Consider the following 24,474-nt stretch of genomic DNA (forward strand, 5'->3'; position numbering starts at 1 on the left):
TTTTGCTCAAAGATTATTGTCCCTCCCTGAATCCCAAAAAACTGTCTCCCTCCCTGTCCTGACCAGTACCCAATGGACCATTCTTCCCTTGAGAATTCCATGGGGATCTTACCCATTGCTCCTTCAGTTTATCTACAATACTGACATCATTGGCTTGGCTTCAGTAGGAGCCAATCAGAGCGATTGATTCACCCAGAGGGTTGTCTTCCTGTCTGAGGTCCAATGATTCTCTCTCCCTCTCTCCCTACCTCTCTGCTGTTAAGCCAATCCAATGATAAGTTGATGAGGGGGAAGATATCCAGAAACAGCTGCTCCCAGCTGCTCCCTGGTAGTCAACACATCAATGTGGATTTCACAAAACATATTTTATAAAGTAATAGCCATAACTAGCTGATATTATAATACCTGTAAATGGAAAACAAAGTCTACATTCAATCGAAACATCAGAGTGTTGATAGATAGAAAGCCTGAGAACTCAATAATATTAGTTGTATCTATTACTTTTAAAGACCTGAATTCTTCCTATAAAAATGATAATTTTCTGTACAGCACTAGAGTATGAACAAAGGCATATGACTGGCCACCTCATGAATAAAACAAAGGCATATGACTGGCCACCTCATGAATAAAACAAAGGCATATGACTGGCCACCTCATGATTAAAACAAAGGCATATGACTGGCCACCTCATGAATAAAACAAAGGCATATGACTGGCCACCTCATGATTAAAACAAAGGCATATGACTGGCCACCTCATGAATAAAACATCGACAAACAACAGTGACGACAGGAAATCATGGTCTTGCTTCTTGATTTTGGTTTAGAAAAAAATAGAATAATTCTTAACATTAATAAAAATAAAAAGATAAAATACTTTGTATTTGTTAATGGCCATTGGAAATAAATAAATAAATAAAATCTTAAATCTTCCATAATTGTTTGGAGTTTTTTGTTTGTTTTGTGAATTGTAAAACGCCCTCATGGTTCATTTGGATTCGTCTCTCTCCAAAGCAGAATCGAATTAGAGTTCTATTGCCGTGGGGGAATGGTTAAGATGACTGACAACACATCGCCAGCCACACCAATATGTATAAGGAATAATCAACGAGGGGCTATGCTCTCTATGTAAAATAATGAAAGACGTGAAAAGGTATGTTCTGGAGTGAAATTGACCTTTCCAGAGAACGCATGGAGCCCCAAGTTCATCATCCCTTTCATATCCCTTATCCCTTTTATACCAATTAAATATAGCTGAAGTAGCACCTTGTTTAACATCCATTGAAGTAGCTAGCAAGTTTACTAGAGAGCCACAGTAGTTGCCGTGGTAACCAAGCAGACAGACATAGCTAGCTTAGCTAACCAAACAAATCAGCCTTAGCTCGCCATTATGAAAATTGAATTCAACAACGCCAATAATGTTTTGAAATTCGACTTTTGCTTTCAAAAGCAGCTTAAACAGAGAACAAGTAAGAATGAACTATAGCCGTTGAATTCTACAGTGTAAATATAGCGTGCGTTATAGGGAAATCATGCACGGTCTAGAATGCCCTTCAAGCCAATCAGAATCAAGTATTCAACAGTACCGTGTCATAATGAACTTCTTATGGCTGCAGGGGCAGTATTGAGTAGCTTGGATGAAAGGTGCCCAGAGTAAACGGCCTGCTCCTCAGTCCCAGTTGCTAGTATACGCATATTATTATTAGTATTAGTTATTGAAGATTTATGATAAAAACATCCTAAATATTGATTCTATACTTAGTTTGAAATGTTTCTACGACCTGTAATATACGTTTTTCAAGTTTTTGTCCTACGTTATGCTGGACCTGCACGAGCGTTTGGATTTGTGTACTAAACGCCATAACAAAAGTAGCTACTTGGACATAAATAATGGACATTATCGAACAAATCAAACATTTATTGTGGAACTAGGATTCCTGGGAGTGCATTCTGATGAAGATCATCAAAGGTAAGGGAATATTTATAATGTTATTTCTGATTTCTGTTGATTCCAACATGGCGGATAATTCTTTTTTTTTTGAGCGCCGTTCTCAGATTAATTGCATGGTTTGCTTTTTCCATAAAGTTGTTTTGAAATCTGACACAGCGGTTGCATTAAGGAGAGGTATATCTATATTTCCATGTCTAACAATTGTATTTTCATTAGCATTTATAATGAGTATTTCTGTAAAATGATGTGGCTCTCTGCAAAATCACCAGATGTTTTTGGAACTAGTGAACGTAACGCGCCAATGTATACTGAGATTTTTTTATATATTATATAAATATGAACTTTATCAAACAAAACATATATGTATTGTGTCACATGAAGTCCTATGAGTGTCATCTGATGAAGATCATCAAAGGTTAGTGATTAATTTGATCTCTATTTGTGCCTTTTGTGACTCTTCTCTTTGGCTGGAAAAATGGCTGTGTTTTTCTGTGAGTTGGTGGTGACCTAACATAATCATTTGTGGTGCTTTCGCTGTAAAGCCTATTTGAAATCGGACACTGTGGTGGGATTAACAACAAGATTACCTTTAAAACGATATAAGATACATGTATGTTTGAGGAATTTTAATTATGATATGTCTGTTGTTTTGAATTTGGCGCCTTGCACTTTCACTAGCTGTTGTCATATCGATCCCGTTAACAGGATTGCAGCCATAAGAAGTTTTAAGCAATAAGGCCCGAAGGGGTGTGGTATATGACCAATATACCATGGCTAAGGGTTGTTCTTATGCACGACGCAAAGTGGAGTGCCTGGATAAAGCCCTTATTAGCCATGGTATATTGGCCACATACCACAAACCCCCGAGGTGCCTTATTGCAGTATGGGTACGTCAAACTCGTGGTGACCTCACAACGGGTACGTCAAACTCGTGGTGCCCTCACAACGGGTACGTCAAACTCATGGTGACCTCACAACGGGTACGTCAAACTCGTGGTGACCTCACAACAGGTATGTCAAACTCGTGGTGACCTCACAACGGGTACGTCAAACTCGTGGTGACCTCACAACGGGTACGTCAAACTCGTGGTGACCTCACAACGGGTACGTCAAACTCGTGGTGACCTCACAACGGGTACGTCAAACTCGTGGTGACCTCACAACGGGTACGTCAAACTCGTGGTGACCTCACAATGGCAATCAAGCACCCAAGGTAACTGGCTAAAGTTGGCTAGCTTGCTAGCTACTTCAAGACACAAATGAGAGAACAGCTCACTGACCATTTTACTCCCCCTGGCAGAGCTGGTTAGGCAGTTTTCATGTTATCCAGAGCGTTGGTGACTGTAACTAAAGTTGGCTAGCTTGCTAGGTACTTCAAGACACAAATGAGAGAACAGCTCACTGACCATTTTACTCCCCCTGGCAGAGCTGGTTAGGCAGTTTTCATGTTATCCAGAGCGTTGGTGACTGTAACTAAAGTTGGCTAGCTTGCTAGGTACTTCAAGACACAAATGAGAGAACAGCTCACTGACCATTTTACTCCCCCTGGCAGAGCTGGTTAGGCGGTTTTTCTGTTATCCAGAGCGTTGGTGACTGTAACTAAAGTTGGCTAGCTTGCTAGGTACTTCAAGACACAAATGAGAGAACAGCTCACTGACCATTTTACTCCCCCTGGCAGAGCTGGTTAGGCGGTTTTTCTGTTATCCAGAGCGTTGGTGACTGTAACTAAAGTTGGCTAGCTTGCTAGGTACTTCAAGACACAAATGAGAGAACAGCTCACTGACCATTTTACTCCCCCTGGCAGAGCTGGTGAGGCGGTTTTTCTGTTATCCAGAGCGTTGGTGACTGTAACTGTGCTGCTGGCAATAATTTAATTATGCTTTTTTTAGCCGAAGTTTACCGGTAACGGCCATATTCACCAGGTGTTGAGCGTTGGTAAATACATCAGTTATTTGGCGCTCTGGTCCACTCAGACTATAATTTATAAACGCACCCTAAACTGTAAAGCTCCTCCTCCTCCTCTTCCTCCTTCTCATCCTCCTATCTGTAGGTCTACCATTCGGATCTATGTGGCTTTCTCAAACTCAGTGCTAGTTTTAATATTATAAACTCAGCCAAGTGCCATGCTAAAGCAATAGATATATATATATTCCAGCAGAAAATTGGAATAAACAGCAACATAAAAACAGATATTTTCATTCAGTGAAAAAAAGAAAGCAGGGAAAGTACAAGTTTGTGTTTTAAAGTTTGAATGAAATCGTTCAGGGTTAAAACGTAATCCTGTACAGTCCAAGAGAAGAGCAATACAACAAATAGATGTTTTGCATTATCAGATGATCGGGATGACAATAATAATAAACTAGAAATACTACAGACCCACTGGTTCTGATGGTACTACAGACCCACCGGTTCTGATGGTACTACAGACCCACTGGTTCTGATGGTACTACAGACCCACTGGTTCTGATGATACTACAGACCCACTGGTTCTGATGACACTACAGACCCACCGGTTCTGATGGTACTACAGACCCACTGGTTCTGATGATACTACAGACCCGTTCTGATGGTACTACAGACCCACTGGTTCTGATGGTACTACAGACCCACTGGTTCTGATGATACTACAGACCCACTGGTTCTGATGACACTACAGACCCACCGGTTCTGATGGTACTACAGACCCACTGGTTCTGATGATACTACAGACCCGTTCTGATGGTACTACAGACCCACTGGTTCTGATGACACTACAGACCCACCGGTTCTGATGACACTACAGACCCGTTCTGATGGTACTACAGACCCGTTCTGATGACACTACAGACCCGTTCTGATGGTACTACAGACCCACTGGTTCTGATGACACTACAGACCCGTTCTGATGGTACTACAGACCCGTTCTGATGACACTACAGACCCGTTCTGATGGTACTACAGACCCACTGGTTCTGATGGTACTACAGACCCACCGGTTCTGATGGCACTACAGACCCACTGGTTCTGATGATACTACAGACCCACTGGTTCTGATGACACTACAGACCCACCGGTTCTGATGGCACTACAGACCCACTGGTTCTGATGATACTACAGACCCACTGGTTCTGATGGTACTACAGACCCACCGGTTCTGATGGCACTACAGACCCACTGGTTCTGATGGTACTACAGACCCACTGGTTCTGATGACACTACAGACCCACCGGTTCTGATGGTACTACAGACCCACTGGTTCTGATGGTACTACAGACCCACCGGTTCTGATGATACTACAGACCCACTGGTTCTGATGGTACTACAGACCCACTGGTTCTGATGGTACTACAGACCCACTGGTTCTGATGACACTACAGACCCACTGGTTCTGATGACACTACAGACCCACTGGTTCTGATGATACTACAGACCCACTGGTTCTGATGGTACTACAGACCCACTGGTTCTGATGGTACTACAGACCCACTGGTTCTGATGACACTACAGACCCACTGGTTCTGATGGTACTACAGACCCACCACCCACGAGGGAAAATAAAAGCACACATTTACTGGTGACACTATTTAGCAGCTTGGATGCACTGATAGATTGATAGATAAAAGCTCTGACAGTACAAATATACTGTACTTGAGTTTTTCTCTGTGATATTTTGTCATTGGTTGCTTCCAACATGGTAGTACCCTATTCCTTACAAAGCCCACTATAAAGCCCACTACAAAGCCCACTAGTTTTGACCAGAACCCTATGGGACTATAGTGCCCTACATAGGGAAACAAGGTGCTACTTGGGATGTACCATTGTTGACATTGTCTAAAGGAAGAGCTACGGTAGCATATGCAAGAATCAATGACGAACATATCTATCAGGTTGATAAATCAACTTGTTATTAAGTCGGATCCTCCCCACTGCCCAAATAGAATGCATCTAGGATTATCTTAACTAACTTAACTGTAGGCCTACTTTGACTGTTTTTAGAGAATTTAAATCCGCAAAAGCTACATTCAGAAGGACATTATTATTATTAGTGTGATTTATTTTTGATGGAATCAAAGAAGTGGAAAAGGGTATAGTGTTGTATTTCAACCAGCCTAATGATTTTATTCTTTCTATAAAGCTATATTGCTTGCTGATATAAATGCTTATTTATTATGTTTAGGCGAGTAGCTGAAGCATTTGCCAGTTGTCCTCACTAACTACAGATTTAGGCAATTTATAGTTGTGAACTCGAGAGGAAGAAACGTTTTTTTAATCCTTCTTTCTAACATAAATAATTATAAAAATAATAATATTCTGGTCATTTAGCCTAAGGTCTTTTTTAATAATGACAAACCAAATGAAAACTTAAAACAATAATGGTAATGACATTAAAGTTCACACACATAAATCTCATCATTTAACGCCAAAAACATGACATAGTTGTCGTGGTTTTTATACACATTTGCATTTCCACGAAACGTTGTGATATGTTTTGTCATAGGTCGCTACGTTGCAACACTCTGGGGACGTCCCAAATGGCATCCTATGCCCTACGTAGTGCACTTCTCTATATAGGGAAAGAGTTGTGGCACTATACAGTTTAAGGTATAAGGGTGCCATTTGGGATACACACTCTGTCTGAGGTCTGTCAATGTATTTACTTCCATTCTCTTCACATTGGAAATATTTGTACCTTTTTTGGCAAACATGGATTTCTTCTGTCTCTTCTTCTGTGCATTGCCTTTGTTGTCATATTACGTACAGTGGAACGCTTTCAGCCAAGTACTTAATATGTATATGTATTTCTTTTTAAATGCATGCTTTTTTAAAGATAAATCCCTCCGTGCATTTTGTTGCTAGAATAAAAAGGAACACGGTTGAAATATACATCAGGATCAGAAAAATGTCCTCATACTTGGATAAATGATCTCTGTCCGTTTGAGTTTCTCGTTTTGAGCCCCACATGTCATGCCATGCAAATATCTCTTCCACTATTTCACTATCTGTGTTCTCTTTTTCCAATATCTCCTCATTCATCTTCGGTCTTTTTCAGCAGGTCAAGGGTCAGGTTAATTAAACGTAGTCCCAGTGGGTTACATGCTGGTTTCGCAGGTCGGGGACATACTGCCGTCCCCGGGCATCAGGTTAATCTCTGGTGTAAACATGTGGTTCTCTGCTTTGTCATGTCCACTTTGGTTGCTGTCGACCTTGCCCTCCCCACCTGCCCCTCCTCCCACCACCACCACCACATCCTGGGTGCAGTTCCCAGCCGGTGCACCCCCTGCCGTTCCCGCCGCTTCCATCTGATTCTTCTCCTCGTTGGACGAACCTTGACCTTCCTCATCCCCTGGCGGGGTGTCCACCACCAGCCTGTCGCGGGACAGGGGGCTGGTCTCGTCTTCTGTGCCCAGGATGACGGCCTTTGTGCTGGGGAAGAGCAGCGAGGTCTCCCTCTCTGGGGATTCATTCTCCAGGAAGCTGAAGCTGATGTCATGGGGTGAGGTGGTGCTGGGTGGTGTCGGGGGGTGCTCGGTGGATGGGCCCTTGATGAAGTTCTCCTTTAGCTCTTTGGTCCCCTTGACGACAGGGTTGATGCCGTCTCTCAGGGTGCTACGGATGTTCTCCATGTCGTCTCTTGGGAACTGTGTGCAGCCATCTTGGTTGTAGGGGACATACTCATACATGCTGTTTTTGAGGGAGGCGGCGTCCTGGAGGCTTTGGACATCGTTGACCCTCGATTCTGGGAGGAGGTCGAGAGACGGAGGGAACTTTCTTCCGTATCCAGAGCCCTCCCCGAACTCAGCCCTGCAGCTGGCGAAGCTGTCCATGCTCCACAGGCTGCGTACTGCTTCGCTTTCCTTCAGTAGGGGCTCTGTCGAGGAACAGGGTGGGACTTCCTGCCTCTCCAGCTCCACTTCCTGTGGGGGCCGGGCCGGGGAGGGCGGGGACCCTGGGTGCTGTTGCCGTGAAGATACAGAGGTTGCCGTGGTGGCGGAGGTGCTCATAGTGCTCACAGAGCAGGAAGTGTTGAGGTTGGTAAAGGACTGAGACCTGGTCAGCTGGTTGAACATGATCTCTAGGTTCTGAGCGTTAAGAAGCTGAGAGGTACTGCCTCTGAATTCTGGGATACGGCCTTTATACTGAAAGCTACTGAGGGGCCTCCGCTCGGGGCTACCGCTGGTGGTGATGGTGATGCAGTGGGTGGACCCCAGGAGGACGGACTCGGGGTACTTCTTATCCAACGACCTCAGGCTAATGTCGGAGGCAGTGTATTTGTGCGTGCCGGCCCAGCTGGGAGACAGCTGGTTGTCCTCTCCTCCTTTCTCCACGACTACATCCATCAGCTCCATACTCCGGGCGAACGCATCCTTCAAGTTCATGGAGATGATACTACCGTTCCTCTTGGCCCTCTCCAGGGCCTCCCGCCTCTTTATGGCCTTCTCCTGCCTCTTCTGCTCCTTGTAGAACTCAGAGAAGTTGTTGACTATAATGGGGATAGGCAGAGCGATGACCAACACCCCGGCGATACAGCAGAGACCCCCGACTATCTTACCCAACAGAGTCTGAGGGTAGATGTCACCGTAACCCACCGTAGTCATAGTGATAGTGGCCCACCAGAAGGAGGCAGGGATGCTGGTGAACTTGGTGGCGTCTTCGTCCTTCTCGGCGAAGAAGACGAGGCTGGAGAAGATCATAATGCCCATGGCCAGGAAGAGGATGAGCAGGCCCAGCTCGTTGTAACTCCGCCTCAGGGTGAAGCCTAGATTACATTACATTACATTAGAAAAACTTCAATGTCCTCAATGAGGCAAACGCCAGTGTTTCTTCTTCCTGGTTCTGTGGACCTAAACTTAATTTCCCACCCCCCCCTTGCACTACACACCTGATTCCATGAATCAACTGAGCTGCGTAGTGCTAGGGGAAAAACTCAAATGTGGGCCACTTTGGGTCCCCAGGACCAGGATTATGATACACCGGGCTAAACAACATGCATACAGACCTAGAGACTGCAGCCCTGTGGAATGCCTGGCCAGCTTCAGAATCCTCAATATTCTCATGATCCGGAATATCTGCACCACGCGCCGAACGTTCTGGAACTGTAGAACACTCTTGTTGGATTCCGTCAGGAAGATGGTGACATAATAAGGGAGGATGGCCAGCAGGTCAATGACGTTCAGGGGACCTTTGAGATGGAGGGAGAGAAAGAGGGAGAGAGGAAGCAAGGGAGAGGGGTAAAACAGAAAGAGAGGGACAGCGACTTTTGACTTTTTTGTCTTTATTTAATTGAAACGTTCTCATTTCATTAAAACCTCACCACCCCTTAAAAACAAAACACCCAAAAATCTATTGTACTGCAGTACTGCCTACATGTACAATACTCACCTTGCCCTCTACACCACAATACAAAAACACCACCACACATCACAATAACCAAATCTTCCCCAGCTGTACAGACAGCTCCCCCAACACACCATATCTCCTGAAACATTTCCACACTTTTCATCATTTATAGAACTCAAACTCAGCCCTGAGGCGTGCAGAGACCATCCCATTAAATATAGTATAAGTTCTGTTATCCCCCCACCTTTGACCCTGTTCCTCCTTGTTAGCCAGATCGCCAACAGAAAATTCAACAACACACATTTGGCCTTTTCCTTATTCTAATACCTGTACCCCAATTATAAACATCCCAACAGTAAAACCCACCCCCAACCTCTCACACAGACATTCCAACAGAGACATCAATGGTTATTAACCTGGTGCACACAGAAAACACATGAATCACAGTTTCACTCATAACACAGAAAGGACACCCTTGCCCGACTCCCGGTTCAACCCGTGCCAACCAGCTGTTAGTGGCCAGGGCTCCATGAAGAACCCTCCACTGGAGGTCCCCTGACCTATTTGGTACTGGGGGTTTGTAGAGCTAAAACCCACCATACTCTCCGCCCCACATACCCCCTGCCACTGATGTGCCTTAAACTCCTGTTAGGCTCCTAATGTTCCTAACCTTAACACAGAGGTTGTAGAGGGCTTTACCTCCCACGTCCTCAAACTCCCCCAGGCTCCTAATGTTCCTAACCTTAACACAGAGGTTGTAGAGGGCTTTACCTCCCACGTCCTCAAACTCCCCCAGGAGGGTTAAATTCTAACAAGTCCTGAGCACCAATAGGTTCACACATTTCTGCCCTATACAACTCCACAGTTCATTCCTGCATCTCCCCCACCACAGAGGTCACCCCCCGTTCAGACAGCCGAAGACAACCCTTTGGCTTCACGGCTCGGTCTTTCCAAACCAAAGAAGAAGGAGCTGGGAGCATCCATCTCATTGAGCATGGAGAACCTGGCTCTTACAAGTGCTCCCTTTGCTTTAACCAGGACAAAACTGCCCAGGTCCCTGCGTAAATTCAGCTAAATTAGCCTGGAGGCCTACATTGACTTGCCCCACCATCTCTACCTCTATCTCTACCTCTATCTCACTAATACAACGCTCTAGTTCCCCCAAAACTAGTTCCTAGCCTCTGAGGATGAGAGAGCTGTGTACTGTTGACAGAAAAGCTGAATTTGGACTTTCCCCACATCCCACCATTGACTCAGAGACTCATACTCCTCTCTCCGCTGCCCCCACCTTTCCCAAAAGGTCTGGAAACCTGAGCAAAAAGTGTCATCTTGTAAGAGATTTACATTGAACTTCCAATAAGATGGTGGTGAAATAGACAGCCGAGGAATGGTTATGTGATGATCTGAAAACCCCACCGGGAGAATGTTAGCGCCCAGCAGCCTATTGCTCCGATTCCTAGACATGTAAAACCGATCAAGTCGGGCTGCACTCACCCTAGCCCCAAAAACCTTCACCCATGTATACTGTCTTGTGTTTGGATGTTTAGTTCTCCAAACATCCACTATGTCGAACTGATTAATGATGTCCCTTAACACTCCCACTGACACTGAATGAGGCTCTTCCCCATTTCTGTCTTTGGTAAAAATCCATTGTACAGTTCCAGTCCCCTAAGACCACCAGCGTCTCCTCAGGCACTACCTGTGAGAGTTCCAGTCCCCTCTGACCACCAGCGTCTCCTCAGGCGTTACCTGTGAGAGTTCCAGTCCCCTCTGACCACCAGCGTCTCCTCAGGCACTACCTGTGAGTTCCAGTCCCCTCTGACCACCAGCGTCTCCTCAGGCGCTACCTGTGAGAGTTCCTGTCCCCTCCGACCACCAGCGTCTCCTCAGGCGTTACCTGTGAGAGTTCCAGTCCCCTCTGACCACCAGCGTCTCCTCAGGCGCTACCTGTGAGAGTTCCAGTCCCCTCCGACCACCAGCGTCTCCTCAGGCGCTACCTGTGAGAGTTCCAGTCCCCTCCGACCACCAACGTCTCCTCAGGCGCTACCTGTGAGAGTTCCAGTCCCCTCCGACCACCAGCGTCTCCTCAGGCGTTACCTGTGAGAGTTCCAGTCCCAAATAGAACCCCTCCCACCCTTTGTTGCGCATACACATTTATAAAGACCAAACCCATGTTGTTAATTTCTGCTTTAACAACAAACAACCTTTACACACCTCCTTTTTCCCGCATCTCTGGCGCCATTTATATTGAGCGATCCTACCCGAAGAGTCTCCATAAGAAGTGGGAGAAAAGCCAGCAGAGAAAGAGACCAATAGAAAAGCTCAAAAAGCCCCAGTGTCAGAAAGAAACTATTCATCTAAACCGTGTCTGAAGGTCGACCTTTACGCACTATTGTGACCCACTTCCTCAACCTAAACCGTTTCCTGTTGTGGCCCACTTCCTCAATCTAAACCGTTTCCTGGGTGAGAGGACACCAAGACCCTCGTTTTTTATAGCATGTTGTATTGATCTTACAAACTTTCTCTCAGATCACAAAAAAAAGCCTAGAGATTAAAAATGTTCTCATCCAGGAACCTTGCCGTGGACTTTGACCCCTCTGTCTGACTGGCTGTCCGCTCCGGACCCATTGAGGAGGAGTCTGAAAAAAATAAAATAAAATAAAAAATAAAAGCCTCCTCGTCATCCTCTTCCTCAGACTCATTTACCTCCTCCTTATCTCCATCTCCCATCCTGACCACCTGCCCTTCCTCTCTGGTCAGCCCCCCCCCCCCAGGCAAAGGTTCCATGGTGCCTTTACCCTCCCCAGCCCCCCCCTACTCCTTTCTTCTCCCCCTTTAACCACCCCAACCCCCCTACTCCTTTCTTCTCCCCCTTTAACCATCCCAGCCCCCCTACTCCTTTCTTCTCCCCCTTTTTCCTCATCCGCTAGACACCCTCCTCCTCCCCCCCGGTCTCTTATCCTTCCCCACTGTACTCTCCTCATCCACTAGCAAAACCTGACTAGACCCAGTCTCATCTACACCACCATCTATAACCTGACTAGACCCAGCCTCGTCTACATCACCATCTATAACCTGACTAGACCCAGTCTCATCTACACCACCATCTATAGCATGACTAGACCCAGCCTCATCTACACCACCATCTATAACCTGACTAGACCCAGCCTCATCTACACCACCATCTATAGCATGACTAGACCCAGCCTCATCTACACCACCATCTATAACCTGACTAGACCCAGCCTCATCTACACCACCATCTATAGCCTGACTAGACCCAGCCTCATCGACACCACCATCTATAACCTGACTAGACCCAGCCTCATCTACACCACCATCTATAACATGACTAGACCCAGCCTCATCTACACCACCATCTATAGCTTGACTAGACTCAGCCTCATCTACACCACCATCTATAACCTGACTAGACCCAGCCTCATCTACACCACCATCTATAGCCTGACTAGACCCAGCCTCATCTACACCACCATCTATAACCTGACTAGACCCAGCCTCATCTACACCACCATCTATAACCTGACTAGAATCAGCCTCATCTACACCACCATCTATAACCTGACTAGAATCAGCCTCATCTACACCATCTATAACCGGACTAGACCCATTCTCATCTACACTATCTATAACCTGACTAGACCCATTCTCATCTACACCACCATCTATAACCTGACTAGACCCAGCCTCATCTACACCACCATCTATAACCTGACTAGAATCAGCCTCATCTACACCATCTATAACCGGACTAGACCCATTCTCATCTACACTATCTATGACCTGACTAGACCCAGCCTCATCTACACCACCATCTATAACCTGACTAGACCCAGCCTCATCTACACCACCATCTATAACCTGACTAGAATCAGCCTCATCTACACCATCTATAACCAGACCCATTCTCATCTACACTATCTATAACCTGACTAGACCCATTCTCATCTACACCACCATCTATAACCTGATTAGACCCAGCCTCATCTACACCACCATCTATAACCTGACTAGACCCAGCCTCATCTACACCACCATCTATAACCTGACTAGACCGAGCCTCATCTACACCACCATCTATAACCTGACTAGACCCAGCCTCATCTACACCACCATCTATAACCTTACTAGGCCCAGCCTCATTCACACCATCTATAACCTGATTAGACCCAGACTCATCTACATCACCATCAAGCTCTTATGCTCCACATTCCCACACTCAAAACACTGTAGACTATCTGTGCAAAAACTGCGTAGAGCCCCTCCCCATGCCTCACTTTAAAATGCACATTTAGCTGTTGCTCATTGTTATGAACACTTGCCTCTGGAACGAATAAAACATGCTTAACAGCATCTGCCCCAAAACCTGCCGACACGAAAACTGATAGCAGACTTACCAAAACGACTGAGCTCTTTCCTGATTTGATCATCCATAATAAACGGAGGGAAATATGCAACTACCACCCTGGTCGAAGGAGTCGAAAGAGGAGAAATTGGCACCAACACACCCCTTACAAATATTCCACTAGCAATGAGCCTACCCACCAAATGTTCTCTTTTCATGAACACAACCACAGCTTTGTTCATTCTGGAAGCAGATTCAGCTCCTACCTGTTCACCGACCGCGAGCAGAACCTACTCCATTCTCAGGAACACACCTGAATACATATCCACAACGTCTCCTCCGCACTAGGCTGAGAAGCCATCGCGCACACCTTCCAAACCCCAGGAAACTAAAACTCTATCCTCTTCCACCCTAACTTTGTAAAAAAAAAACAGTGGCTAAAATAACATTAACCCTCCACCATAGAAAATACAATTTGAAAGAAAAGACCAAGAAAATAAGTTAGGACATGAAACACTCAAACTCCAAAAAACTCCCAGCATGCAGAGAGAGAGAGAGAGAGAGAGAGAAAGATGGAGGGAGGGAGGTGGAGAGAGAAAGAGGGAGAGAGAGATAAAGACGGAGAGAGATGGGGAGAGATAAATAAGGAGGGAGAGAGATAGAGAAAGGTGGAGGGAGGGAGGGAGGGAGGTGGAGAGAGAAAGAGGAGAGAGAGATAAAGACGGAGAGAGATGGGGAGAGATAAATAAGGAGGGAGAGAGAGAGGGAGAGAAAGAAAGAGAGGGAGGGAGAGAGAGAATCAGAGAGAGTTTTTCTTAAATGTTTTTAACAAGACGTTGCACAAGTGTCAGCAACATTTATTTATTGTGCCTTTATTTTAGCAGGAAATATAATTGAGAACACATTCTCTTTTACAATAATGACCTGACATCAACCAGCTGAATTGCAACTAAATTTGTCCTTTCACAAAAACGCAAATAAAATATATGATCAATGAAATGGGTTAATTAAAACCAAATATATGATCAATGAAACCAAATCATCATCCTCCATCCTGCAGTGGATCAGAACCAGTTTATTTGAAAGGCGGGTCTGGCCTATATGACCTGGTCGCAGATCAGTTTGTACTATCAAACATGATAATGAGTTGACAAGCACAAATAGATCACAAATAGATCTGAGACCAGGCGTATATATCTACCTTTGAAGAACTTCCATTTGTTGGGTGAGGAGAGGAAGCGTAGGAGGTACTCCATGGTAAACCAGGCGATGCAGATGGCTTCTACATGGGCCAGCTGGGGGTTGTCGTTGGCCTGGCCGAACTCATCTAGCACCTGGAGCTCTGGTAGGGTGTTGAGGGACAAGGCGATAGTGGAGAGAATTATGAACAGGATAGACAGGATGGCCAGGATCTGGAGGAAGGAGAGAGAGAGAGAGAGAGAGAGGAAGAGGGGGAGGGTGGGAGGGAGAGAAAGGGAGAGCAGAGAGGGAGGGAGGTTGGTTGGGTGGGTGGGTGGGAGGGAGGGAGAGTGAGAGAGAAAGAGAGGGTGGGAGGGAGGGAGACATTCAATGCAAACCCTCAAACCCCAAAAGTCCTGTGGTGTTGATGGTATCCTCAAAGAAATGATAAAATACACAGACCACAAATTCCAATTGGCTATACTTAAACTCTTTAACATCATCCTTAGCTCTGGTACCTTCCCCAATATTTGATCACCCCAATCCACAAAAGTGGAGACAAATTTGACCCCAATAACTACCGTGGAATATGCGTCAACAGCAACCTTAGGAAAATCCTCTGCATTATCATTAACAGCAGACTTGTACATTTCCTCAGTTGAAACAATGTACTGAGCAAATGTCAAATGGGCTTTTTACCAATTTACTGTACGACAGACCATGTATTCACCCTGCACACCCTAATTGACAAACAAACAAAACAAAACAAAGGCAAAGTCTTCTCATGCTTTGTTGATTTAAAATAAAGCTTTTGACTCAATTTGGCATTGAGGGTCTGCTATACAAATTGATGGAAAGTGGTGTTGGGGGTAAAACATACGACATTATAAAATCCATGTACACAAACAACAAGTGTGCAGTTAAAATTGGCAAAAAACACACGTTTCTTCACACAGAGTCGTGGGGTGAGACAGGGATGCAGCTTAAGCCCCACCCTCTTCAACATATATATAAATGTATTGGCGCGGGCACTAGAACAGTCTGCAGCACCCGGCCTCACCCTACTAGAATCTGAAGTCAAATGTCTACTGATGATCTGGTGCTTCTGTCCCCAACCAAGGAGGGCATACAGCAGCACCTAGATCTTCTGCACAGATTCTGTCAGACCTGGGCCCTGACAGACCTGGGCCCTGACAGACCTGGGCCCTGACAGACCTGGGCCCTGACAGTAAATCTCAATAAGACCAAAATAATGGTGTTACAAAAAAGGTCCAGTCGCCAGGACCACAAATACAAATTCCATCTAAACACTGTTGCCCAAAAGTACACAAACAACAATACATACAGATATTCCAAACTGGGGTACGCCAAATAAAAATGTAATTCACATGAAAACAGTCCATTTATATTTTCCAACGGGGCTGTACATTTGGGTGAGTTTTTTTTCTCTCTCACCTGAGTAGCCTCATTTCACTGCCAAAAATAAAATTAAACCATCTAGTGTTCAGCGAATTAACAACACAAATACAGGTAGCCTAGTCAATAATTAACATCCAATCACATTAACTGTTACTCATCCAATCACATTAAATGTTACTCTCTCACGGGAATTCCCCTAACATTGTGAAGCAGAATTCACCAAGCGTTGGATTGTTCACCCACTAATAGGGAACGTGAGCTGGGTTTAGACCGTCGTGAGACAGGTTCGTTTTACCCGTATGTAGCCAAACGTAGCTGCTGCTCATGTTGGTATCTGTACTGATGGCGCAAAAGCCTTGACAGGGAGACATAGTGGAGTGGTAACGCGCCTGCAAGCAGTTGCTCCCGACACCACTTGGGTCCACTGCAGCATCCACCGAGAGGCTCTTGCTGCCAAGGGAATGCCTGACAGCTTGAAAGACGTTTTGAACATTACCGTGGAAATGGTTAACTTAGTTGAAGCAAGACCCCTGACCTTTCGTGTATTTTCTGCACTATGCAATGATATGGGCAGCGATATAACGCTTTTACAACAGAAGTGCGCTGGTTATCAAGGGGGGAAAGTATTGACATGTTTTATTGATTTATATTGAGAGACAAAAAGTTTTCTTTACTGACCATAATTTTCACTTGTCATGCTTGCATGATGACAAGTTTCTCATACGACTGGCCTATTTGGGTGATGTTGTTTCTCACCTGAATGATCTGAATCTAGGATTACAGGGACTCTCTGTAACTATATTCAATATGCGGGACAAAATTTAGGCTATGATTAAGGAGTTGGAGCTCTTCTCTGTCTGCATGAACAAGAACAACACAGACTAAGAAGTTGTAGCTCTTCTCTGTCTGCATTAACAAGAACAACACAGACTAAGAAGTTGTAGCTCTTCTCTGTCTGCATTAACAAGGACAACACAGACTAAGAAGTTGTAGCTCTTCTCTGTCTGCATGAACAAGAACAACACAGACTAAGAAGTTGTAGCTCTTCTCTGTCTGCATTAACAAGAACAACACAGACTAAGAAGTTGGAGCTCTTCTCTGTCTGCATTAACAAGAACAACACAGACTAAGAAGTTGGAGCTCTTCTCTGTCTGCATTAACAAGAACAACACAGACTAAGAAGTTGTAGCTCTTCTCTGTCTGCATGAACAAGAACAACACAGACTAAGAAGTTGTAGCTCTTCTCTGTCTGCATTAACAAGAACAACACAGACTAAGAAGTTGTAGCTCTTCTCTGTCTGCATTAACAAGGACAACACAGACTAAGAAGTTGTAGCTCTTCTCTGTCTGCATTAATAAGAACAACACACAGGTCTTTCCATCATTGTATGATTGTTTTGTGTGCAAATGAACTCAAGCTTACGGACAATGCAGGTACTTAACGGAATCGGACGACACAAACCACTGGAGTCGTTGTCCTGCCTCCAGTCCACTTAACGATAGCTGAACAAGAGAGCCTCATCGAAATTGCAACAAGTGGTTCTGTGAAAATTAATTTAATCAGAAGCCACTGCCAGATTTCTGGATTGCGCTCAGAGTATCCTGCCTTGGCAAATCGCATTGTTAAGACACTGATGCCCTTCGCAACCACGTACCTATGTGATAGTTGATTCTCGGCCCTCACTAGCATGAAAACGAAATACAGGCACAGACTGTGTGGAAAATGATTTAAGAGTTATGTGCATCCTTTCAAGCACACCCTTCTCATTAACCTGTGGTTATTCAAAATGTTGGTGTAATATGTAAGATGGTTAAATAAAGAGTAAAATGATTGATTATTATTATAATATTATCTGTGCCCTGGTCCTATAAGAGCTCTTTGTCACTTCTCACGAGCCGGGTTGTGACACAAACTCACACTCATTCTCATGTTTAATAAATGTATCGTATAGTGTGTGTGTGTGGCAGGCTTACAATGATGGAGAAAAAAACAAAATTTGAGAGTTCGCTGACCCTGCTAGAGGGGGTACAGCTGAAGATTGAATGTTTGTAGGGGTACGGGACTGTAACAAGTTTGGGAACCACTGCCATAGAGTACACAAAAAAACTTGGCCTAAACATCAGTGCCACTGGTTACCTCCACAAATCTGTGAATGATCTGAGAGACAAGAAGGGCCTTCTAAGCCAACAAAAGGAACATCAAATTTTGACATACTGTACCAATTAGGATCTGGCTAAAAATACTTGAAACAGTTAGTTAGTTGAAACAGTTAGTTAGTTGAAACAGTTAGTTAGTTGAAACAGTTAGTTAGTTGAAACAGTAGACCTCATTGCCCTTTATGGTTGTTTGGTCTGGGGCTCAACAAATAAGAATTCACAAAATGGGACAAACACCAAATTGAGACTGCATACAGAATCCTGCAAAAATTATCCTGCATTTACAATGTAAAACCGCAAATAATGCATGCAGAGCAGAATTAGGTCCATACCTGCTAATTATCAAAATCCAGAAAAGAGCTGATAAATTCTACAACCACCTAAAAGGAATGCGATTCCCAAACCTTCCATAACAAAGCCATCACCTACAGAGAAATTAACGTGGAGAAGAGCCCCTTAAGCAAGCTGGTCCTGGGGCTCTGTTCACAAACACAAACACACCCCACAGAGCCCCAGGACAGCAGCACAATTAGACCCAACCAAATCATGAGAAAACAAAAAGATAATTACTTAACACATTGGAAAGTATTGACCAATAAACAGAGCAAACTAGAATGCTATTTGTTCCTAAACAGAGAGTACACAAAGGCAGAATACCTGACCACTGTGACTGACCCAAACTTAAGGAAAGCGTTGACTATGTACAGACTCAGTGAGCATAGCCTTGCTATTGAGAAAGGTGCCGTAGGCAGACATGGCTCTCAAGAGACGACAGGCTATGTTTACACTGCCCACAAAATGAGGTGGAAACTGAGCTGCACTTCCTAACCTCCAACCCAATGTATGACCATATTAGAGAGACATATTTCCCCAGAATCACACAGATCCACAAAGAATTCGAAAACAAATCCAATTTTGATAAACTCCCATATCTACTGGGTGAAATACCACAGTGTGCCATCAGAGCAGCAAGATTTGTGACCTGTTGACGAGAAAAGGGCAACCAGTGAAGAACAAACACCATTGTAAATACAACCCATATATATGTTTATTAATCTTCCCTTTTGTACTTGAACTATTTCCACATAATATGACAGTTGAAATGCATTAAAAGTATTACATCATCACTATGAGACCTAGGAATTTTTGTGAAGAGTTGAGGTGCAGGGTTCTGCTGCTCCCAGGCTATGCCACTGATTGGCTGATCAGGTCAGCTGACTCTGTTCTCTGGCAACCTGGTTGCTAACACATAGGGGTGAAGTGTTGATTAAGGCAGCCTCTGATTCAGAGGTTAAATGCGGAAGACACATTTCAGTTGAAGGTATCCCGCTTTCCCTGAACACTAGGGTCTGAACACTAGGGTCTGAACACTAGGGTCTGAACACTAGGATCTGAACACTAGGATCTGAACACTAGGATCTGAACACTAGGGTCTGAACACTAGGGTCTGAACACTAGGGTCTGAACACTAGGGTCAGTGGTGTAAAGTACTTAAGTAAAAATTACTTTACTATTTACATTTTTTGACAACTTTTACTTCAAATCAAATCAAAGTTTATTTCAAATCAAATCACTTAAAGACAATATTGTACTTTTTACTCCATATATTTTTCCTGATACCCAATAGTACTCAATACATTTTGAATGCTTAGCAGGACAGAAAAATGGTCCAATTCGCACGCTTATCAAGGGAACATCCCTGGTCATCCCTTCTGCCTCTGATCTGGAGGACTCACACTTATCAAGAGAACATCCCTGGTCATCCCTACTGCCTCTGATCTGGAGGACTCACACTTATCAAGAGAACATCCCTGGTCATCCCTTCTGCCTCTGATCTGGATTCACTAAACACAAATGCTTTGTTTTTAAATGATGTCGGAGTGTTGGAGTGTGTTCCTTGGTGTCCATATCACCAACAAACTATCATGGTCCAAGCTCACCAAAACAGTCGTGAAGAGGGCACGAAAAAACCTATTCCCCCTCAGGGGACTAAAAAGATTTGGCATGGGTCCTGAGCTCTTCAAAAGGTTCCACAGCTGCAACATCGAGAGCTGCCTGGTACGGCAACTGCTCGGCCTCTGACTGCAAGGCACTACATAGGGTAGTGCACACGACCCAGTACTTCACTGGGGCCAAGCTTTCTGCCATCCAGGACCTCTATACCAGGCGGTGTCAGAAGGAAGGCCTTACAATTTGTCAAAGACTCCAGCCACTGTAGTCATAGACTGTTCTCTCTGCTACCACACGGCAAGTGGTACTGGAGCGCGAAGTCTAGGTCCAAGAAGCTTCTAACAGCTTCTAACCCCAAGCCATAAGACTCCTGAGCATCTGATCAAATGGCTACCCAGACTATTTGCATTGCCCCCCCCACCCCTCTTCTGCACTGCTGCTACCCTCTGTTATTATCTATGCATAGTCACTGTAATACCTACATGTACATATTACCTCAATTACCATGACTAACTTGTGTCCCCGCACACTGACTCTGTACCCTAACACCCTGTATATAGCCTCCACATTGACTCTGTACCAGTACCTCCTGTATATAGCCTCCACATTGACTCTGTACCGCTACCCCCTGTATATAGCCTCCACATTGACTCTGTACCATAACACCCTGTATATAGCCTCCACATTGACTCTGTACCGGTACCCCTTGTATATAACCTCCACATTGACTCTGTACCATAACACCCTGTATATAGCCTCCACATTGACTCTGTACCGTAATACCCTGTATATAGCCTCCACATTGACTCTGTACCGGTACCCCCTGTATATAGCCTCCACATTGACTCTGTACCGGTACCCCTTGTATATAACCTCCACATTGACTCTGTACCGAAATACCCTGTATATAGTCTCCACATTGACTCTGTACCATAACACCCTGTATATAGCCTCCACATTGACTCTGTACCGTAACACCCTGTATATAGCCTCCACACTGACTCTGTACCTGTACCCCCTGTATATAGCCTCCACATTGACTCTGTACCGGTACCCCCTGTATATAGTCTCCACATTGACTCTGTACCGTAACACCCTGTATATAGCCTCCACACTGACTCTGTACCTGTACCCCCTGTATATAGCCTCCACATTGACTCTGTACCGGTACCCCCTGTATATAGCCTCCACATTGACTCTGTACCGGTACCCCCTGTATATAGTCTCCACATTGACTCTGTACCGTAACACCCTGTATATAGCCTCCACATTGACTCTGTACCGGTACCCCCTGTATATAGTCTCCACATTGACTCAGGTATAATTGCTGCGGTTCTAAGCCAACGTTGTATCTTGTTTCTTACATAGTGTTGGGGCAACAACAACATTTTTTCTAGAGGCAAGCCAAAGGTTGGAGAGGGAAGTCTACGCCCCTTTGTCAGTGATTGGTCAACAGTAGAGGTTCTTCAATAAAGCCTTTGTTGTCATTCAACGAGAGACGACTCGTTTTCATGCACATTTATCATTGAGAAATACTGCCCCAAACATCTTAGTTAGATGTAAAATTGCAAAAAAAAAGAGTCAAAACCGATTTCTCGAGTTATTTCAGATTAATTCGGACAAATGAGGAAGTGAAGGCAAAATGGACAAAAAAGTACCGCCTTTAAGGGAGTATGCGAGCACGTTCGTTTGGTTCGGCTAAGCGCCAGAACTGAAGCATCCTGACGCCTTTGCAACGACATTTGTACTAGCTCAGTACTAGCTCAGTACTAGCTCAGTACTAGCTCAGTACTAACTCAGTACTAGCTCAGTACTAACTCAGTACTAAATCAGTACTAGCTCAGTACTAGCTCAGTACTAACTCAGTACTAACTCAGTACTAGCTCAGTACTAACTCAGTACTAACTCAGTACTAGCTCAGTACTAACTCAGTACTAACTCAGTACTAACTCAGTACTAGCTCAGTACTAACTCAGTACTAGCTCAGTACTAGCTCAGTACTAACTCAGTACTAGCTCAGTACTAACTCAGTACTAACTCAGTACTAACTCAGTACTAGCTCAGTACTAACTCAGTACTAGCTCAGTACTAGCTCAGTACTATCTCAGTACTAGCTCAGTTTCTCAGTCCCAAGAACACTTTCAACCTCAAATGGAAGAAGTACCACCAAGACTAGCTGACCGCAGACTGAGCAATCGGGGGAGAAAGGCCTTGGTCAGGAGGTGACCAAGAACCCGATAGTCACTCTGATAGAGCTCCAGAGTTCCTATGTGGAGATGGGAGAACCTTCCAGAGGGACAACCATCTCTGCAGCTCTCCACCAATCAGGACATTATGGTAGAGTGGCCAGACGGAAGCCACTCCTCAGTAAAAGGCACACAAAAGCCCACTTGGAGTTTCCTAAAAGGAATCTCAGAAGATGAGAAACAAGATTCTCTGGTCGGATGAAACCAATAATGAACTTTGGCCTGAATGCCAAGCGTCACGTCTGGAGGAAAGCTGGCACCATCCCTATGGTGAAGCATGGTGGTGGCAGCGTCATGCTGTGGGGATGTTTTTCAGAGGCAGGGACTGGGAGACTAGTCAGGATCGAGGGAAAGATGAACGGAGCAAAGTACAGAGAGATCCTTGATGAAAATCTGCTCCAGAGCGCTCAAGACCTCAGACTGGGGCGAAGGTTCACCTTCCAACAGGACATTGACCCTAAGCACACAGTCAAGACAACGCAGGAGTGACTTCAGGACAAGTATCTGAATGTCCTTGAGTGGCCCAGCCAGAGCCCAGAAATTGAAACCGATCAAACATCTCTGGAGAGACCTGAAAATAGCTGTGCAGCAACGTTCCCCATCCAACCTGACAGAGTTTGAGAGGATCTGCAGAGAAGAATGGGAGAAACTCCCCAAATACAGGTGTGCCAAGCTTGTAGCGTCATACCCAAGAAGACTAGAGGCTGTAATCACTGCAAAAGGTGCTTCAATAAACTACTGAGTAAATGGTCTGAGTACTTATGTAAATGTAATATTTCATTATTTAAAAAAAAACTGTTTTTGCTTTGTCATTATGGGGTATTGTGTGTAGATTGATGAGGGGAAAAAAGCAATTTAATTAATTTTAGAATACATTTGTCAAGAGGTCTGAATGCATGACAGAAAAGAGAAGCGCTTCCTCTGTCTAACACATATCTCAATTCAAAGGAAAAAATCTCTCTCTCTCTGCGTCCCTCCTCCTCTCTCTCTCTCTGCCTGCCTCCTCTTTCTCTCTCTGCCTCCCTCTTTCTCTTTGCCTGCGTCCTCTTTCTCTCTCTCTCTCTCTGCCTGCCTCCTCTTTCTCTCTGCCTCCCTCTTTCTCTCTGCCTGCGTCCTCTTTCTCTCTCTCTCTCTCTGCCTGCCTCCTCTTTCTCTCTGCCTCCCTCTTTCTCTCTGCCTGCGTCCTCTTTCTCTCTCTCTCTCTCTCTCTCTCTCTCTGCCTCCTCTTTCTCTCTGCCTCCCTCTTTCTCTCTGCCTGCGTCCTCTTTATCTCTCTCTCTGCCTGCCTCTTCTTTCTCTCTCTCTGCCTGCCTCCTCTTTCTCTCTCTCTCTGCCTGCCTCCTCTTTCTCTCTCTCTCTGCCTGCCTCCTCTTTCTCTCTCTCGCTGCCTGCCTCTTCTTTCTCTCTCTCTGCCTGCCTCTTCTTTCTCTCTCTCTCTGCCTGCCTCCTCTTTCTCTCTCTCTCTGCCTGCCTCCTCTTTCTCTCTCTCGCTGCCTGCCTCTTCTTTCTCTCTCTCTGCCTGCCTCTTCTTTCTCTCTCTCTCTGCCTGCCTCCTCTTTCTCTCTCTCTCTGCCTGCCTCCTCTTTCTCTCTCTCTCTCCCTCTTTCTCTCTCTCTGCCTCCCTCTTTCTCTCTGCCTGCGTCCTCTTTCTCTCTCTCTCTGCCTGCCTCCTCTTTCTCTCTCTCTCTCTGCCTGCCTCCTCTTTCTCTCTCTCTCTGCCTGCCTCCTCTTTCTCTCTCTCTCTCCCTCTTTCTCTCTCTCTGCCTCCCTCTTTCTCTCTGCCTGCGTCCTCTTTCTCTCTCTGCCTGCCTCCCTCTCTCTCTCTGCCTGCCTCCCTCTCTCTCTCTGCCTGCCTCCCTCTCTCTCTCTGCCTGCCTCCCTCTCTCTCTG

The 24,474-nt window shown here is 45.1% G+C and overlaps 1 protein-coding gene across 1 annotated transcript; it reads right to left on the reverse strand.

The window, feature by feature from the left end:
* Nucleotides 1-7,019: 7,019 nt before the first annotated feature.
* On the reverse strand, nucleotides 7,020-19,144 carry LOC115123264 (potassium voltage-gated channel subfamily B member 2-like). Its single transcript, XM_065007713.1, has 4 exons — nucleotides 19,094-19,144; nucleotides 14,835-15,045; nucleotides 8,927-9,109; nucleotides 7,020-8,686 (listed from the first exon to the last, which is right to left on the reverse strand). Exons 1-4 carry the CDS (start codon nucleotides 19,142-19,144, stop codon nucleotides 7,020-7,022), a joined length of 2,112 nt encoding a protein of 703 aa, XP_064863785.1.
* Nucleotides 19,145-24,474: the final 5,330 nt, after the last annotated feature.

Source organism: Oncorhynchus nerka, linkage group LG22 (genome assembly GCF_034236695.1).
Source record: "Oncorhynchus nerka isolate Pitt River linkage group LG22, Oner_Uvic_2.0, whole genome shotgun sequence".
Lineage (NCBI taxonomy): Eukaryota > Metazoa > Chordata > Actinopteri > Salmoniformes > Salmonidae > Oncorhynchus > Oncorhynchus nerka.

Coding starts and splice junctions, on each gene's coding strand:
- LOC115123264 (XM_065007713.1), bottom strand. CDS start 19,144: ATGTCTGCCTACGGCACCTTTCTCAATAGCAAGGCTATGCTCACTGAG. Junction 15,046..19,093: donor AGGCTATGCTCACTGAGTCT/GTACATAGTCAA, acceptor TCCTTCCTCCAG/ATCCTGGCCATCCTGTCTAT. Junction 9,110..14,834: donor CAAATGGAAGTTCTTCAAAG/GTAGATATATAC, acceptor TCCATCTCAAAG/GTCCCCTGAACGTCATTGAC.